Source organism: Columba livia, chromosome 3 (assembly GCF_036013475.1).
Source record: "Columba livia isolate bColLiv1 breed racing homer chromosome 3, bColLiv1.pat.W.v2, whole genome shotgun sequence".
Lineage (NCBI taxonomy): Eukaryota > Metazoa > Chordata > Aves > Columbiformes > Columbidae > Columba > Columba livia.
The window spans coordinates 53,565,790-53,585,406 of record NC_088604.1 but is presented as its reverse complement, the minus strand read 5'-3'; the positions used below and the strand labels follow the sequence as shown (position 1 = coordinate 53,585,406).

Genomic DNA, 19,617 nt, shown 5'->3' with positions numbered 1-19,617 from the left:
AACTTAAAATATATAGGTATTTCTACAGTCTGTTTAATCCAAAAAGCACAGGTTTATCTATTTGTTTTTAAGGTTAACGTTGCATTTTCTGGTGAATTATTGTTTTCATTTTGAATAAGTATGAATTCTGAACTACTATTTTCAGGGACAGTCCTGTGGAGGCTCAGCTGTCAGCTTTCCTTTTCAAGCTTGCCTGCTCTGCAGAGCAGTGTGCATGCAGTAGAAATCAAAGGGAAAACACAGGGAAGCTAGTTATGGTTTTGCATAGCCAATATCTCTCAGTCTATAAAGAATGCTCCCTAGAGTGCATTCGTACTGACTAGGGCCTGTGTGATCAAGGTAAAATACTCAGTTCCACAGTGAGCTATAGCCTAGTGTGAATCTGTTGTGGTTTTTTTTTTTTGTAATTCTCAACTTGGAAGTATCTTGGCCTAGGATTCTTCTTCAGTAGTTTCACAGACGCTGATCTGGTATGCCTTTAATCGCAGCTATTGTGTACTTCTAGGATGAGATTTATTCGCTTGAAGGTCCTTTGCAACTCATTAAAAAAAACCAAACAAACAAACCAAATAGAAGATTATCATTATTATTACTAATAAATTTCAGGCAAGAAATTGGAGATAAGAATAGGAAAGTGAAAGTAAATAAACAGTTTCTAACTTGTGTATAGAAGGATTTTCAAACTGCCAGTTCAACTTTCAACTTCAAAGCAGATTTATACTTATTCAGAAGCAAAAAGTCTCTCAATTACCCAATATTGGTTGATAAAAGAACACTGAAGTCTGGATCAGTTGCTCTTCTGTACAGCCTGAAAATCTGGATGCACAGGAACTGAGGCAAAAATTCTCAGTAGTCTTTCTGTTTTAGAAAATTCTGAATTTAAATTGCTGCTAGAGCACAAATCCTATAAAAAGGGAATTCACAGCAGTAATCAGTCATAAATTTTTAACATATTAAATACAGCGAATTATCTTAATATAATTGTTAGCTTTATTTCTCTCATATAGGTGTACTTATTGATCTTATAAGTTTTTGAATGTGAAAAGATCACTTTTCATAAAGGTGTGACGTTGGAGATGCTAACCTTCTCCCTTTCAAGGCCAAGCTCTTTGAATCTCTGTAACTTATATTATTCATAACAAAGGAACTAAGTAAACAGCAGTTACATACGTCTTCTTTCAGACTGATGAATTATATGGCATCAAGGCAGCTTGTCTAACATTTCAGTACAGTGAATACATCCATGAGTTGTGAGTTTTTACAGCCTGCCAAGAAAATATATGCATATTCTATATATTTTCAAAGCCTCTGCCTAAAGCATTATTCAGGCATTTACATATTGCTATTCTGTCTATTCAGAAGCTGAGTTTTCTTTGAATGTCTGTGACACTGTTTTGTTAGCTGGATTGAAGTGTGGCAAAATACCAAATTTTTACCTTAATAACCGACTCCTCATATCTAAACAGTATCAAAACTCCAAAATAAATTCAAGGAAACTCAGAGGTGGCTTATGTGAAAAACAGAAGGAGAAACAGCGGTACTGGGAGTGGGCATAGACTGTGGCTAGTAGGAGGGAATCAGAGTTGGTCTACAGGCAGCTTTGCAAAAATTCCCCTCGTTTAACCAAATAAAGACTTTTATATCATTTTATAACATATACTGTTCCTGGAAAAATGTGGGGGTTTTGTTTGTTTGTTTTTTTTGTGTATATATGACAATATGGCAGTAATAGGTATCTGAATACCTTAAAGCGGGAAAAAACCTCCCTCCCTTCCTCCTTCCCTCCCTATACATGAGCCACTATCAAATTTTTTTTTCCTCCATTTTTCCCTCTGTTGGCTTATTCTGGCCATAAGTCAACAAAATTCTTAAATATAGTGAAATCAAAAGGTCTTTCATATGTACCTTCCAATCAGAAGAACCTTTGTTGGCCCCACACTTGTTCACTGAAACACCTCATGCCTAGTGGGTGTCCAGCAACAAGGACAGCAGTCTGTTCCAAAGTTTGGATTTCTTCAGGAAAATACCTGTAAACTCTATGAGTAAAATACTATTCCTTCAAATATGGAAATTGAGACTGTTTAAAGACATGATGTACTTGCTTAACATTAGAGATACCTGAAGATAACCTATTTTGTAGAATCATAATTTGAACTGTATTTAGGCCTGTATTTTAAGTAAGGTTGAAGGAGTATTTATGGTAGTGCTCTGTGTGAATCTTCTAAATGCATTTATGCTTCTGTGGAATTATAGAAAAATGTAAATACTAGTCTAAGTCATATGTTCATCAGTATCAGCCTCAGGATTGCAGAGCTGCAGAGCCTGCAACAGCTAAAAAAAGAATGTTGGCTCGCTATTTTCAGATTGGAATAGTAAATATTTTGACATTGTTAAGTCACATTATTTTGTCGTATAAAATATCACGGTGAATATGTTTTTTTTTCTTATAATACTCATTTTCTTACTTACTGAAGGGTGCAGAAGATAATAAAAATGCACTGAATGTATTTCTGTTGGTCTACAAACTAGTAAGAGAAAGATTTAGGAAAGAAGTTAAATGGCTTATACAATATTGACATCAAAATCAATCAGTGGCTTGAAATTTACCTCAAAGCAGTATTAGTCAAAATTTCGTCTAGTGCACTCCGGTGAAATCTGGGTGAATAAATTGAATCCTGCAGGAGTTGTGAGATGAAGAAACTGAAGGCAAGAAACAACTTTGTGGGTTTAGGAAATACAGATAATAAACATCTATGCATTCTTTTCCATTATGTTTTTATCTGCATTGTAAACACACCCTCTTATATTTAATTGAATTTTAATAATGAGGTAGCTTCAGCACATGAAATAGTTTGTTCCCTTAATTGTACTTACATTGCATGTATTGTTAATTAAGAGAATGTTTGATTTTAATGATTGCAACACAATGGAAGGTGCTTTTATTCTCTTGTTTTCTAAAGGTAGAAATTAAGAATCATGATCATCCTTTTTCCTTAGGTCAACATGATATTTAGATTTATCTTCTTTTTCCCTTTATTAAAAAGCATTATGAGTAGCAGAAACTTTTTGAAAATGTTAATATATAATTCTTTAAAATCTCCTTCATTCTAAATTGAAGCAAGATGTTTTTTTTAATTTTAAACTTTTTTTTTCCTTTTTTTTTTTTTTAAATCAGTTTCCTCTCTAAAAAAAGCGTCTCTTCTATGAAGTTGCATGTTCTCTTTTCCATCTACTGTGTAGAGCTGGCAACAAGGCTGTATTTCTTCCTTTTCCTATCTTTGTTTTAAACACACTGTTATGGCCCATAAACACCATTGTATAATGCCACTGATGAATCCTTTTGATCACTAGCATTTGAATGACTGCCTGGTACATTGTGCAACAACATTTATGGTCCTGTTGGCTGGATGTACTGAAGAAGCCCTTCTCATCACATCCTTATGTCTTTGTGAATGGAAGAAAGCCGTATTCGCAGGGTTCCTCCTCTCGAGAGGAGGGAGGAGGATGGTGAGAGAGGGGAGGAATTGATCCTGACAGTATTTATTTCTCCCTCCAAATCTACCAGATTTGACTTTTTATGATGAAAGCATGAAAGACTATGTAGTCTTTCAGTTATTTTCTGCCAAACACTTTTCAACTAAATAAGGAGAATTGACCAAGTTAATAATTAATTAAAGACCCATTTTCTATTATTTTAAGTGTGTTTTATGGTTGGTAAGTGATATATGGTTCTTCAGAAAGGAATGTTTTCCCTCCTTGATGTGTGTGAGGGAAAAGACTTCTGCAGTACCGATCACTGGAAAGTGCCCGTGTGCTGTAAAACTTTGACCCTTGTTTAATAATCCAAAGGTAAAAGAGGACGGAGTCTACATTCGTAGTGATGGGGATATGCAACGGCATTATGTTGTCAGGCTTCCATGTAATGTAGTTATATATTAATTAATTCAGTTTTTTGTTAGTTTATATGTTAATAGAATTTTGTTAGGTTTATTAATTTAAAACAATGTATAACTAATGAAGTAGTAACAGCAGATTCTGTGATACGATTGTGTCACACTTTTTTTTTTTTTCACTGAGAGGAATTAAAATGCTTCGTTTCCTGCAATTTAAAATCAGCTTCACTTCTGAGTCCTCTAGGCTGGCAAGTGATGCTCATGAAAAGCATTTTTGTTTAGCAATCATGTTACGTGTGATTTGTAAGTACATCGGGTGAAGTGCACTAGGTGCTTTTTTAAAAAATCTTTTCATGTGGAAAAGATTGTAAGGAATAAATTGGTCTCCAAGTTTTCTTACTGGGAGAAACATGAGTACCCTGAGGTAGTAGCTTTGAGTTCCCCAGGCACCAGAGGTGTAACACAGGGTATCGATAAATACTCTATATCCAGAAGATCTCATGTTTTTCAAAACTGCTATGAGCATTGCCTTCAGTGGGACAATCAAAAGCTTTGGTTCTTTAGAAAGACCCCATGCAGAGGTGTGTTCTCTCTGCTCATTACTAATGCCCTTTGTTCTGCCTGCAAGGGCAGCGTGCAAGGCTTTGTGTGGCTGAAGCTTCCAAGTGCCCCGTGTTCTAATGCTGAATAGGTAGCTTTTGGTTTCTTGTGGGTTTTTTTTCTGTTAGCCATTTGCCTTCATCTGCTTTGTGTGGCATGCTTGATAGTAATTGCCACTTGCTGTTTGGATCGGTGATTTCATTAGAGCTCAGGCTGTTATTCAAAGCATAATAAAGAATAAATCAAATTGGTAATATAAGGCTCCGATGTTAACTATTTTGAGGCTGTACCCTATCCTGACAACACTGGAATTATTTAATGAAAATTTTACTTTGGGTTTTGCTGTTAGTATACATATTCATTTAGCAAGAAGGAGGTTCTGCTGCTGCAAAAAGGTTCCAGTCCTTGTTTTTTTGGTTGGTTGGGGTTTTTTTTGTGCTTCATTGTTGTTGCTGTTTTGATTTTGTTTTGTTTTTTGAGGGGTGGGTTTGGTGTTTTGTTGTTTCCCCCCCCCCCCCCCCCCCCCCCCACTTATGTTTTTAATATTGAATCCTGGGAAAGGAGGAAAGACCTTACTTTGTCCCATAGCTGAGCTCTCTACAAGTGTCATGCTCGATATTGTGCACTGGTCTGAATAATCCATGCCTGTATCTATAAAAGGAAGTAACTGCAAGCCAGAAGAAAACCTGGTACTGAAGACCAGTTTAGTCCACCATTTTGAGGTCACATCACTGGAACACCTTATGGACAGCATAGATGCAAGCATTTCAGGTTTGGTTAGCTGTTGCATGCTGCCTCAACCCATCTGTTTCCGAGACTGCAGGTTATTTTATTTTGGATGTGCCAGTTTCTTTTTTTCCCTAGGGTGGCTGGACTTTTGCTTATTGCGTGACATTGCATCTTCTTTTGCTAGGATGATGTACTGGCTGGGATTGAGTTAATTTTTTTCATAGCAGCTCACATAGTGTTACGTTTTGGATTTATGACTAGAATAATATTGATAATGTACCTGTGTTTTCGCTATCAATGCAAGCACTGCTTAGCAACAGGGAGCATCATATTATTTTGTGTTTTTAAAAGGAACTCATAGAAAAAATACTGAAAAATATGATAATAAGCTATCCTCATAATGGGTGTTTTTAGCAACTCGGAGAAATTCATAGGTGGTTTAATTATATTATTTTCAAGTGAAAAATTTTAGAGAGGCAACGTAAAATTAACAGGGCTTTTCTAGCAGCTAGAATTATTTTGCAGCTGTTTTATATCCCATGAAGGACCCTGTATTTTGCTGTAATTAAAGAAGTCATCATGATTCCACTTACCAAACCAGTGAGTCGGTCAGTTTACACAGATACTCAAATACTAGTTAGCATGCCTTCTTTCAGACTAGAATTTTTTACAGTGAAGTGTTAGTTGTGAAATTATAGTTGAATGGGGAGAATCCATGGAACACCCTCCAAGAAATACAGGGATGACATAGTACAGGAAATGCAGAATTCAGAAACAAAATTACTTATTGCTACCGTATTTTCACAACTATTATATGTATTTTGATTTTTCTGAATTTCTTTAAAATTACTGTTCTGTAAAAGATTGCCTTCAGATGACTTATTTTATCTATATTGCAGTTTGTTCCTGGGAACATGGTATATCTTATTACAAGTTTTCACAGAATTATAGAGTTGGAATTGAAAGGGGGATTCAAGATTGTGTAGTGCAACTGCTCTGCTCAAAGTGCACTCAACTAGAGACCATTACTCTGTGTCCAATCGAGTTCATAATGTCCTCAAGGCTGGTGATTCTGCAACATCTCTGGGTAACCTGTTCCACTGTTTCACCACCAGTATCTTGAAATGGAATATCCTGTTTCAATTCATGCCCATTGCCTCTTGTACTTTCACTGGGTATCACTGAGAAAAGTCTGGTTCAATCTTCAAATCCTCTTGTCAGTATTTCTACACATTGATAGGATCTCCTTTGAGCTTTCTCTAGGCAGAGCAGTCCCAGCTCTCCCAGCTTCTTTCCTTATGTCAAATGGCCCAAGGCCCTTAACCATCTTTGTGGCTTTTTGCTGAACCTGCCTCAGTGCATCTATGTCATTACTGGAGAGCCCAGAACTGAACTCAACACTTCAAGTATGACTTCACCAGTAGTGCTAGAGGGGTTCACCTCCCGTACATGACATTCTGGCACTGCTCTTCCTCACACAGCCCAGGATGCTGTTGGCTTTCGAGGGCATGTTGCTGTCACCTTTTCAACCTGTTGTCCACCAAGGACCACCAGGTCCTTGTCTGCAAAACTACTTTCTAACTGCTCAGTCCCCAGCTTCTGCTGTTGCCTGGGATTATTGCTTTTTGGGTACCAGACCTCATATCAAAGCATATCTTCCAATTTTCAGCAACATTTAGGTTAGAAATTCTATCTTCTGCTTTAAAAACAGAATTTTTCAATGTATCTCAAAAAGATATTCTTTGATTTCATTGTATTATATCTGTCAAGGTTTCATACCTTTTCAGAAGCATGTACTCTTTATAGAGAGGGTATTGAGCTGAGTGATCTGATCCAGTTCTTCTGTTCCAAACACAGTTAAATACGAACAAAGAAGAAAAACTCCGCAGCCATATTCAAGCACACTCGCATATATACACACTATAAAATGTGGGGTTTTTTGTTTTCACACCCTAGTCTGTAAATTTATGACTTTGAAAAGTAAAGCAATGGAATATTACTTTTAATCAAATATCCGTACTTCAGTGATAGCATTTTTAAATGGATTTTTTCATGTAGATGAAAATTTCATTTGATTGCCCCAGCAGAGGCTACACATGTTAGATCTTGTATGTTTTGTCATTTATCTTACCACTATCATTTCTACCTAATTTTATTTGCTTGTGGTTTGTCTTTTTTTGATCTGCCTTGTGTACCAGATGAGATATTATGTGCATTCTTAGCCATCAGTCTTCTTCCAAGTGGTTTTTGACTGCTGGAAAAAGGTTCTTTTGCCATTTAGTCATCATACTTAACAGAAGAAATGGTTCATCTTCATAATGGTTTCAGTGCTCTTTTTGTGGATTTTTTTTTCTATATAATAATAAAAAAGATCATAGTTGAACTGTCATTTCTTCTTCTGTGATTTAGGAAAGTACTGAGAATAAATCAATGTCAGGAAATAGTTAATGTAAAATAAATAGAAGTTGAAGAGGTCTGAAACTGAGCAGATCAAGTTATATCAAAAAAGCAACAAACAAAAAAGGAAAAAATGTTATCATTTAGACTGTTTAATTCTTGGCCACAGTTGGGTGGATTTGGAGGTGTTAAATTATCAAGAGAATGGCTTGCAAATTTTTGCTATTGTCAGTAGAAACATATTGAGAATTACATGGAAGAAAATCAGCAGTGACTAACAGACTACAAATTTCAAACAATATATATTCTCTCATTTGCATCAAATCTTATATGAATACAAAATAAAATGTTGATCAGACTTAATTTATATTGTGGCTTATGACTATGATAAAACAGAGAATAAAAATAGCAACAAGAACATTTAGTCATATTATGAGAAAAAAAAAGTAATATGACTTGGATTGCCCTACATCAGATTTAAATGAAATACACTGGATTACTTTCACTCTTAATTTGCCCTGAAGTTATAAAAGAAAATAGTATGTAATGTGCCATCATGTACTGTTTTGTTTATTAACTTCATTTACCATTGTTTTGTGTTTCTCTGAAATTAAAAAATAAAGGACATTTGCTGTTTTTGTTACATGTTAAATCTTTTATTGCTTTTGAACCGTGTTAAATTTGATTATATAGAAGTGCTTAAAAACCTGTTTTCTAAAGGAAAAGTGTGTTTTTGGACAACCTGGTTTGGAGTTGCCTTATGAACCTGTTATTGTATAATTTCTTCACATTTGACATGGAATGTCTTTTTAAGTCTGTGTCACCTTTGTTATTCTGTGATATAAACTCGAAAGCAGACTGAGCTCACCAGTGAGTATTTTCTCTGATTCTACAGTGTATGTGAAAAATCTGTTGGAAAGCGTTCCCTGTGTGCTCAAGGCTGTGCCACTTGAGTGGCTGAAAAGGATGTAAAAGAGTGTCCCTGACCCAGTTCTGTCCGGCTGTTTTTCAGACACTTCAAGTTTCTTGTTTGTTGTGTTTTGCTTTTTTTCTTTCCATTATGAGATCTCATAAACATGTTTGCCTTTGTCTTATTCTACATTACTGGGTTCCTGACTGATGTGCCATCATTTCGATGTGTCCTTCTGCAGGTTGTTAAATGTGCTGTGCTGTGAGCTCAATACCCTTTTACTCTTGGAGACTCAGTACAAGGTGTCACAAGTTTTACTGACTGCTCAGGAGGAAAATGTCACAGAACCTTCAGAAGGACCAGGGTAAGAAGTGACTGATGTAAATGTTATTTTAACTATCAAACTTTTCTTCTGCGAACAAATACACGAATACGTTATTGGCTTTAAACATACAAATGCTCTCACTCGTGTTGGCTTCTAATGTGCATAAGTTTACTTTGATGCAGGTTTGTCATCAATCTTAAATTCTGAAACGTTACAACAGTCTTCTTCTTTCTCCCATGTCCACCTCAAAAGTGTAAGAAATAGAAAAGCATTTTTACTTGTATTAATCTTAAATTACCTCTTAAAAAAAAGAGTGCAAAATTTGTGAATGCAAATATGCCGTTTATATTATTTTTATGTTATATATACAATATAAAATGAAGTTATTTTTTCGATGCTTAGGAATTAAAGGCATTATCAGTACTTTGTTGGGGTTTTGTTTTGTTTTCAATTTGTTTATAACTTAGTGGATTGTCCAGCTTCTCTGACTTCCCTTTTCTGGCTTCTAAATAAAATTTCGCAATGCATCCTTTCAAAGTGAAAAGTGTGTTTTTGGGACAGAAGTGGGCAGTCATTTAGTCACAGACATTCTGTCCTTTCTCTTAGCATATGTGACCAGTACAGGGTTTAAATCAAACAGTGCGGTTGAAATCTCAATAGATACAAATGATCGTTACATACCATTTGAGGATGAAACCTACTATTTCCTTTTGAAGGAAAAAGTTGTAAGAAAGTTGGTGTATAAAAACTGATTTTTATTCCTTTAAAAAGTTTTGTACCTTGGACTACACAGTGACTTCAGACAGCATGTTGTCTGTGTGTTATGAGTAACTTCCAGAGTTTTCTACTTGTTTTTTGGTTTGGTATTTGTTTGTTTTTACAGAGATTTTATAATTGATGCTCTATCAGTGGAGAGGAACCATGTTCTTGTAAGGATAAATCTAATTGGAGGACCACAGGAAAGGATTTTGCCTTCGAGAGTACTAGATGAGGTTAGAATCTAAAGTTTAACAGTTTCTCTTTCTGTTACTTCCACCTCCATTAATTCAACATTTTTGCTGAAATTTCAGCATGTGGAAGATAAATTAACACTAAGAAGTAGCAGTTCACCTTTAACTTTATAAAAAGCTAAAATTTTTAGGAGTGACACACTGAAAAAATCTATTGTTCCCGCTATCTGGGGGTTGGGATATGCCTAGGTCATATCAATTTCAAATGAAATGTTTATATTGCTCCATTTTAATGTTACTTTTTCTACTATAAAAGTGAAATTTGTATTTTTTTAACTTTTATATTTTATCTTTTCTTTATTAGCTTTCCATTTGTTATATCTTCCTTTTATTAGATATTTTCTTTCCATGCTTGGGTTTTCATCTGCGGTATCTAGTACCTGGAGCTTTCATTGGTGTTCTAACAATACTGTGTTTGTTCAGCAGCTCCTATAAATGTTCTACTTCTCACTGGCTGTCACATAAAGATGAAATGCAAATTACTGTCATCACAGCAAAGACAGCTACATCAATGCACAAAATTGGAACTGCAGGGTTTTAAAATTTTTTTAAATTATTTAAGAAAAAAAGCATTTTCCCTTTTGAAAAAAAAAAAAAAAAGATTTGTAAAATCAAAACTGTCAGTGGTATGTACCAGGAAAAATTCTGGCTCAACGCTTTTTGGATTTTGTATCTTTTAACTTTTTTTTTTTTTTTGAGTTGTGGAATATCCGATTACAAATTGTAGTATCAAGCATAATTTTGGTGCATAGACAGTAATTCTGGGAACTTTACCTGTGTGTTAATTGAGCAAATGCTATTAATTCTTCTCCTAAATTAATTTCTCTCTGGTCCTATTTCTAGGGCAATGATCCATACATTTGGCCAATGTTTTCATCATTCCCTTTGCCAAGGTGCTATCTTGCAGAAATCCCTAGGAAAGCCAAATTCAGACAAGGTACATACAAAGCACGCAAGCAGTGTAGATGTCAAACAAGCATCTTTGTTGATTTTTTAATTATTTTTATAACATTTTTTTCCTTCCTTCCCGCTCCCCACGCCCCATCCACCAGATCATAATCTCATAAAAATTAAGGATTTTTTAATTGTTGGCTGCATTTGTAGCTAAATAAGTTGGTTTGGTTTTGCTTGTCTGTCTCTGTGCAACTGTCAATCCGCAAAGCTCCATTTAGTAATCTAATTCTTATGCAAACTTCAAGATTAACCTTTTGGCTCGTCTCAGGTGGGTGACTCATGAGATATATTTGTATCATCTCTCTGGTAACTGAAGCAAGACAGTGTGGCTAAGCTACACATTTTTTGTACGCTACTTTGGTGATTCAGATCCTGGTGTTTACAAAGCTTGGTGGTGTGTGAAATAGAGAGTGTTTAGGATAGTTGGTTTCCACACTGAACATCAATTTGGAATGTGGGCAGACTGAAGAATCCTTTGAAGAGCTATCTAGGCAAAGCAGTTTTCATTCATACAGAGAAACCTTTCTAAGGTTTTAGTTTCCATAGACAATGTAAAAGATTCTGATTAACGGTTCAAAGTAAATAAATCATTCTTTGTATTTGTTCATGTTTACCGTATCCTTGAGATGTATTTATTAGAAAGTATTTGTGAACTTCCTTAGCAGATATAGGTTTTCAGAAGTAATAGCAATTCTACATTAACTGTAGAATACAAATAGTCTGTTTATAAATGTCTAGCAGAAGCTAAAAGAAAGGCTGATTCCCTTCTCTGACAAGAAGAAAGGCCGTGTAGTCATATAAGAAGGGAATTTTCTGGATCTTAACTTTACTAACATTGTTCCAGGCTTCCCAAGACAAATTTCTTTAGTCAATAATCCAATCACTATAAATTGGGTGCCCGCTTACTTTGAATTTGTCTTCAAGGAGGCAGGTAGTCTTGCTCTTGGACTGGAAAAGCATATTTTATTGTATCCCGGAGAACCTCTCTGTTTTCTTCTTCAGAGCAATTCTGTTGCTCATCATTACAAGTGGGATAATGGAAGGGAGATTGAAATTGTGACTTTTGTGGATGACAACCATCTAGGAAACCTAGGGTAGACCTTTTTGACTAACAGGAAATTTGCTGAAGTTTCAAAAGTTTGCAAATGTGTTTGAAGGATTGAAATATTTTTATTTGAAAATGTATTTTTTATACGAAAGGTAACTTGTTGCTTTCCATGCGAGAGACGGAACCTGACACACCAATATGATGTTCACAGAGTTCAACTTTATTGTCTGACCGAGTTAGCTTTATGCTGCCCTGTCCGCATGCCTTACAACAATATGATTGGTTAAAGCACGCGCTATGCAGTAACGTGATTGGCTGCATGCACTGTCCACGTGCTCTGCACACGTGTGTCAATGATTGCTCATTGGCTGGTACTTCCTTATAGGATTCCTTTTGTCTCTTTTGTCTCTGCCTTCACCTTCTAGCCAGGCTGGCCACAACCCCATCCCCCCAGGATGAACCCTGTCACTACAGTAGCTGAAGTGAAAAACTATATAACTGAAAAGTGACCAGAACATTTAATTTCATAGTCAAACCCAATATTTTGTGTTTGTGGTTTGAAAAAAAAAGGAAAGCAAAACACTGAAAGTGTTCATTTTCAGTAAGTATTAACAAAAAAAAATTATTCTATGAAACTGCAAGTATCTGATTTGCCAGACTGAAGTTATTTTGAAAGAAAATATCAGAATAAGTAGATAAAATGAAAATAATTAAATTCATAAATTGCTATTTCCAGTGTTTAAGGAAAAAAAAGAACTCAAGAGCATGAGTAGATGATGGGGAATATCTGAGTTGAATTCAGCACTACAGTGTGGCAGTGATAGGATTGCTCTTTTACAAGAGAGTTTAAAAATGTAGGTATGAGAAAGATCCGTGAGTTAGCTTTATGCAAAACAGAAGATGATCTTTGTCAGTTGGAAGTGGTGAGTCCTTGAGTGGAGTACCTCTGGCATAGGCTCTGCAGTCTGAGGAAAACAGGTATGTTTAAGAGTTCTAGAGCACAGCTACAGGTCATGACTTTGAAATGTGAGATGCAAGTATAGATTGAAATAATTAGAACTGGCTGCCCAAATGAGAGAGGTCTTGCAAGTCTCTTAATATGTTAAAAGGAGTTGTAAGGAGAGCAGATTGTTTGTTTTCTGTGTCCCTGTGCAGAAAAAGGAATAGTTGGCTTACTTGGCAATAAAGATTTTTTACAAATCAAATAAAAAAAAGAAATCTAGTAGGGTACATCTGGAAGTCATGAAATCATCACCGGAGGTTTTAAGAACATCTGTGTTATTGTGAATATTCAGAATTCATGTTGTGTCTTAGTTACACAACTTGCTCAGAGGTTTTTAAAACAGTTTAGGCAAGTACTTTTTAAATTTTAATTCTGCTTCAGTGCAAAGAGACAGACAGGCTTCACACAGAATTCTGAATGGCAACAGTTCTGCAGCCGCGCAAACACTTGTACATGTTATGAGTGGGAATGCAGGGTGGCTTTGTCACACCTGCCCCCAGGGACTGAAGGCCAGCATGGTACTTCTGCAGTTCCCCAGAGCCCTCTGCCTTCAGATTTCATACTGCAGTGCTTCATTGTGTAACTTGTGCTGTATATTCCCCTCTTTTTGGGGTGTTTCTATTACATGAATAGTTAAGACTGCTAGATTCTTAGCACTGTTAAAGAATGTGCAGTTTCTTTGTCTGAAAAGGCTGTAACTGTAGGTTTTATTCTGTCTGTCCTGACCTCTTATTTACCTCCTTTCTTATTATGGAGGCAACACAGACACTGGAAGAGAAGCTTACCTTTCTTTCTTTGAAAACTGGTTCTGTGTCCATGATTATGATGTCAGCTGTAAGAACATAACTGGAGTTGATTTTTTTGTTTTGTTTTGTTTTTAATATACACCACCATGGTGGTGTTTAAAAGACATATAGATGAGGCTCTTAGGAACATGGTTTTGTGATAGAATTAGGTTGTGGTTGGACTCGATGATCTTAAAGGTCTCTTCCAACCAAAATGATTCTATGATTCTGCTGAGGTCAGGGAACAGAAAGCTTCATTTCCACGTCCCTAGATCTCACACAGCTTGTGTATCCAGTATAATGGAAATGATAGATAAACCTTAAAGTAGTGCATGAAGCGGGGTCACTGAAAAGGACTTATTCACACTGAGATTTTTTATGAAGAAAACTCAGGAAATATATATATATATTTTTTCCTTCCCTCTCTGCATTCTTTTTAAAAACAGAGATAAACATGCAGTACTGGCACCTTTTTGGTTGTTAAATTTTTTGGGGGGAAGGGGAAGTACTAATTAGCTGTAAGAAAATGCAGAGGAGTGCTAACTCTGCAGAGTGTCTAGAATACGTGTTTCTCAGCACCAAGGCCCAAAGGCTTCATCTTAGCAAACTTTCTTTTTAACACTCTTGCTATTATTTGTGCTGATGTAGTGCTCACAAACACTGGTAACTGGATATTTTGCTTCACTATGTCAAAAGTGAAGCTGTTGTAATTTATGCTGGTAAAATTAGTAGCTGCATTGGATTAGTGGAGTAATTCCTCCATTTCATGACACTTTGAATGGATAGACTCACCCAAAAAGTATATTTGTATTTGAGGAAAATCTGTATTGCATCATTCTTTTCAAATATCTGCCCTGTTTTTGCAGATGTTAGGCATTTGCCAGTATGGTATATGTGTCTGTAGGAAAGGATATATGGAAAAATAAACTTGCTGGATTGTGTATTAATATGTATTAATTATTTTAGCCGGTATTTAGAGTTTGAAAACTATAGTATAGCAGTATATTAATGGTTCACTTCTGTCAAACATAATTTATAGTGAAGCTTCAAGTGATTTATTTGGATCATTATTTACATGTGGAAATTAATTATGCCATTTCCACATGTTTACACTGCAGCAAGATACCCTGTTGCTTTTCTTTTGTCTTAATTGTTCAATTATTATTTCAGTAAGATAACAGGAAGAACTATTAAGTGTTTTTCAAAAAGTGATATAGTCCTTCGTTATTCATGATATAACTATAAAAAATGGTGGGGTTTTTACTTGTAATATTACCTACACTGTAGGTTATTAGAAGTTAAACTTTTAGAACTGCATTAAATGGTAATATCAACTCATCTGTTTGCACAGAAGATCTGTTTCCTTCTCTGCAGCTGTGACAGTTGGTGATGAGTGTGACTGAAGAAAGTGTCCGTAATAGTTCTGCAATGACACATTCACTGCTTAGCATTTCCATACCCATAGGCACCCCACCATTCATTAATCTTACTCTCTTCCAGACTCGTACAGTTCAGAATTGCTACCAAAAATCTTCTGTGAAAATGTTCTTAAAGTCTTTTGGTGTTTTATCTCAGCCACTGTTCTCTGAGTTCTTTGCTTTATACTCTAACTTGAACGTGGACATGGTTCCATGTTTCTTTTTTGTGTTTTGTTTGTTTTTTAGTATCTGTCTGAAACTAGCAGTCCTTATATGGATTTTTGTGTAGTAGTCAAATATATAGTCAGATTATTCATTAACTCTAAATTTAGATTTTTTTTTTGTAAGATACACATGGATTTACAGATCTTAGTTTCCTAGTCATAGAAAAACACTTATCACAAAACAATTAGATGAGAAAGGTCTTGTGGCATTTCCAACATTTTCTAGAACATTCAGGAATTTTCCTAGGTCTCACCCACTTTAGACACAAAAGCTAGCTGAACAATTATTTGAAAAACTATATACTAGCATTTTTAGGGAATGGGATCAGTTTACACTTGGAGAAAGTTATGGTGTGGTGGTTCAGATTTCATACATGGAGGTAACTGCAGGTTGTTTGTAGTGTAGTTCCATATTTTCATAAAGTAGTAAAGGTCGTGGGGTTTTGGTTTGGTGGGTTGGTTTGTTTGTTGGTTTGTTGTGGTTTTGGTTTTTTTCTTTTTGACAAGGCTACACAAAGCAACCAGTGCTAGCACAAAGAATGGAATGGGGTAGCAAAATTTAACCACAAATGTCAAAGAAGGCAGGATTGCAGCAGGTTAATTGAATTGGTGTAAAGGTGTCTTAGGTATGATTTTGTGTTATGGTTAAGCATATTTAAAAGCTCACTATCATCAGAAGAGGAAGGTCTTACTCATTTCCTTCCTCACTTTTCTTTCTATTGCTGTGAGTTTTGTTTTTTTCCCTCCCTCCCTCCTTTTCTTTCCTTCACCTCCTTTAGCAGTTCTGGCATTGCTTCCAGAAAAAAATAAAAAAAAAATCTAGGATAAAAATTAATCTAGGATAACTAGTGAACCCATTTAGTGATGTACCAGTGAAAAGAGAAGAAAGAATAGGAGGACATTTCTCTGCATTGATATGTGCTTAGAAAACCTCCGGCAATAGTGTGAAAGCCCATCCTCAGTAACAAGTAGTACGCATAGCCCAGGACTGTGTAGTACTTGGAGTTCAGCTTATGTGGTAGTCTTGTTGGACAAGTTATATTTGCCTACTAACTTGTGAAAGTGAGCTGGCTTTTATTTGGTATCATGAGTTTTTTTGGAAGCAATTTTCATTCAACCTCCCCGCCCCAGAAGGTTCTCTTTGTTTTTTGTACTGTGATAACCTGCTGGAGAAAGTGATAGTCCATCTCTAATGACAAGCTGTTAAGATAAGTGAATGGTCTAGCTGGAAGAAAATAAGAAACTTTGAGTTGCCACAATATGATACCAGTTACAGTGTGTAATGGATATACTGAATACATGGTTATGCTATAGTACCTTGGTTGCATGGATCTCAAGCTTGTTTATCTGTAATTTGGGTTTGAAAGTTCCTGTGAGCGATCTGAGGATCTGAAATCTTGTGTCCTTGTTGACTGAGGGAAAAAAATATCCATTAGTTATATAAAAATGAGTTCTTGTTTTCAGTAGGTTGCCTGTGTCTATTCTGATGTCAGAAATGGAAATTTAGTGTTGACTTGGCAGTTGTGATAAGTAGGTAGTTCATGTTTTACAGAGAGTATTTACTCTTAGATTTTGTCTCTTGTCTAAACTTTTTGCAGACTTGCATACATATGCATGCATTAGTTATATTTGCTACATTTGTGAGGCTACTTTAGTTCTTTTTGTTAAAGACTAGCTTTCCAGAGGAACCTTAATGTGAATACCATAGTTGATGGTCTTTAGCTAAATTTCAGAAAATACTGTAGTAGTGTCATCTTTATGTCCTGTTATTGGAGCATGAATTAGCATTATAAAAGGTTACATGTTTAAACAGTATTATTTTGGATGTATTGACACTGCTAGATATTAGCATGTGTGCATTTCAGCAATCACAAATGAAGAAGTCAGGAGGAAGCAGCAGAGGAATGTGCCATGCTCTTGAAGTGTTACTTTCTTGAAATTATTGGGGGATATTTTTGTAGTTTTACTTTCTTCAGAGGAATCAAAATTTCATCCCGGTGCCTAGTAAACTGTCTGATTAAATCTCAGCTTGTACTCTCTGATCCTCATCTGCCAAACTGAATTATCACAATCCTTTGGGAAGTAAAATAACTATTTAACTTGTAGAGGAGTCTTGCTTTGCAGTTCTAAGATTTTCTTCAACCTTCGTCTGTTATAGAAACAGCAGAAAAGGGCAGAGAAAACTAGAAATCCTACTGATAATACTGTAAGAGTAAATCCTTCTTCACATTAAATTTTCGTGCTCACATAAGCGGTTCTAAGCATCAGTTCATGTTATGTGGAAAGATGCTGAGAATTTAGTTATTTGAGGATGACAAAGGAATTAGATGTTAATTAATTTGGAATACTTATTAATTATAATAATGAAGTTACTGTAATAAGCTTTTTTTGAAGTACTGTGTATCATGTAATAAATCCCAGTGACAGTTATACAATGTACTGTTTATAAATCATTAAGGTCTTCAGACCAGCTTAAAATAAATTTTATACAAGATTGTAATAATGTTGAAAATACTATAATCATCTTAAAAGAATAAGATAATTAGAAAATAGTGTTTTGTTTGTGGAAACAATTAAGTTTTATTGGAAAGTGAATACTGAAGTATTCTAAGGAAGTAAACGTAACAGGAGATATTTTAAATAGCTGTAAACTGGCTCAAACTGTTGTTGAATCTTTAATCAGAAGTCTTTTTTCATAATAGAATTAATTTCTATGAAGGTTTTTTTGTTGTTTGTTTATTTGTTTTTGTTGTTTGATTGTGGTTTTGTTTGTTTGTTTTTTCCCCAAAATATAGAAACAGAACAAAGGATTGTTTGCAAGGTATAAAGAACTTTCATCACCTTAGTGCATAGTTAGTAGCAGTGGTGTAGGCTACAATCCTTTCATAATGACGGGAACTGCATGGTCCTATAGCAAAGGTATTTTGCACAGCTTGAGTGGATTTACCTTATTACCTTTATTTTTCCCCTGAAGTCGACCAGAAATGTTTCACAGCACAGTCAAGTATCCTGGGAATGAGGTTTTCTGAGGAGAGGCAGTCTAATTGATTGTTTCTATTTTGTCGGGTCAGGATTTTCTGTTAGAAAACTGAGTTTGGTCAGTTTTATCTTACATGAAATTACTTTATAAAATGACTCGGCATTTGAACTTGAAATTTGTTCTGCTTTCAGAAAAATAGAATTTGAACAGTCAGCCCTTCCCAATATGTCAGCATTTTTAAACAAATCTTGCGTATGGGAAGAAATTATTTCCTTTTTGATTTGCCAGAGCATATCTATGCATTCTTTTAACTGCTGCCTTCACTGTGCTGTGTCATCATGCGTGGTGGTAACTTGCAAATAGTCCTTGTTCAGTGTGAATTCCAAGATAGACATTTTGGTTACAGAAGATGTTAGTTTTAAATAAAAAAAATATTGTTAAGGCTTTATGTACAGACATCATATTGTTCAAAACCTGGATTACACATGCTGGCTCTACATTTGTTGCTATGATTCTTCTGTTTTCAAGTCCTCTGTAAGAATCAGCTAGTTGTGAAATTTACTGCCTCAGCCCGTGATATTTAATTCTAGAAAACTGGTAATGTGTGTGTAATTTCCTCTAACTTAGTAGAAAATGGAGGGAAAAAAACCAGCTTTAGCCAAGAGAGAACATACATACTGTGCTTTTGTCATTGCATCAATGAAAATTTTAATTTTGAAAGCATGTCTCCCTATTGTAAAGAGAGAACGTGTGTTTAATAACAAGGTAAAAGTAACAATAGGGATCAATCTTTGAAATTCTTTGCATTTAAAAGGAATCTTTTCTAAAAAGCTTTTAGTAAATTGTTCCACAAATTTGTTTTATAAGCAAGCTGAACATATAATGAAAAACGTTATGTGATATATTTGTGCCTCGTATATAAAAATTGTACCAAAAGACTGTGTTTTAGTAGTGCTCAGGTGAGAAGTCAAACATTCAGAAGTTAGAAAATACTTGAATTATATTCTTGCCATCTCTGACACAACCAACAAAGAGTCTGTGGCCCTGAGTAGAAGCATGTTGGCTGAACCAGGATTTTTCAGAAAATTTGATTTAAAATTCTAAGTTTCTCAAAATAGTAACACAAAACTTGCAAGGTGTCATTTTGTTGTCAGCAAAAGTGTACTTTTAGTGTAACCTTTTGTCCCAGTTTTAAGTCCTTGTGCTAAAGCTGGGAAATGCTGGGGATTATCAGCAAAACTATTATATGTCTGTCCAGAGTGGAAGCATCTGAAGGAAACCTGCTTACAGAAAGAAGCAGAAATTTTCTGTGGAACATCGTTGTGTTACCGTCTTACCATG

General features: G+C 35.3%; 1 protein-coding gene across 8 annotated transcripts in view; it reads left to right on the top strand.

The window, feature by feature from the left end:
- The window catches only part of TBC1D32 (TBC1 domain family member 32), a 78,676-nt gene that overhangs the window by 34,923 nt on the left and 24,136 nt on the right, over positions 1-19,617 (top strand). For all 8 annotated transcript variants that reach the window (XR_010471319.1, XM_065056764.1, XM_065056763.1 and 5 more), the window contains 3 exons: positions 8,771-8,893; positions 9,738-9,846; positions 10,708-10,801. Coding sequence is in view for 7 of the 8 variants with exons in the window: in XM_065056764.1 (XP_064912836.1) it covers positions 8,771-8,893; positions 9,738-9,846; positions 10,708-10,801 (326 nt within the window). In the remaining variant the exon portion in view is untranslated. The remainder of the gene's footprint in view (positions 1-8,770; positions 8,894-9,737; positions 9,847-10,707; positions 10,802-19,617) is intronic.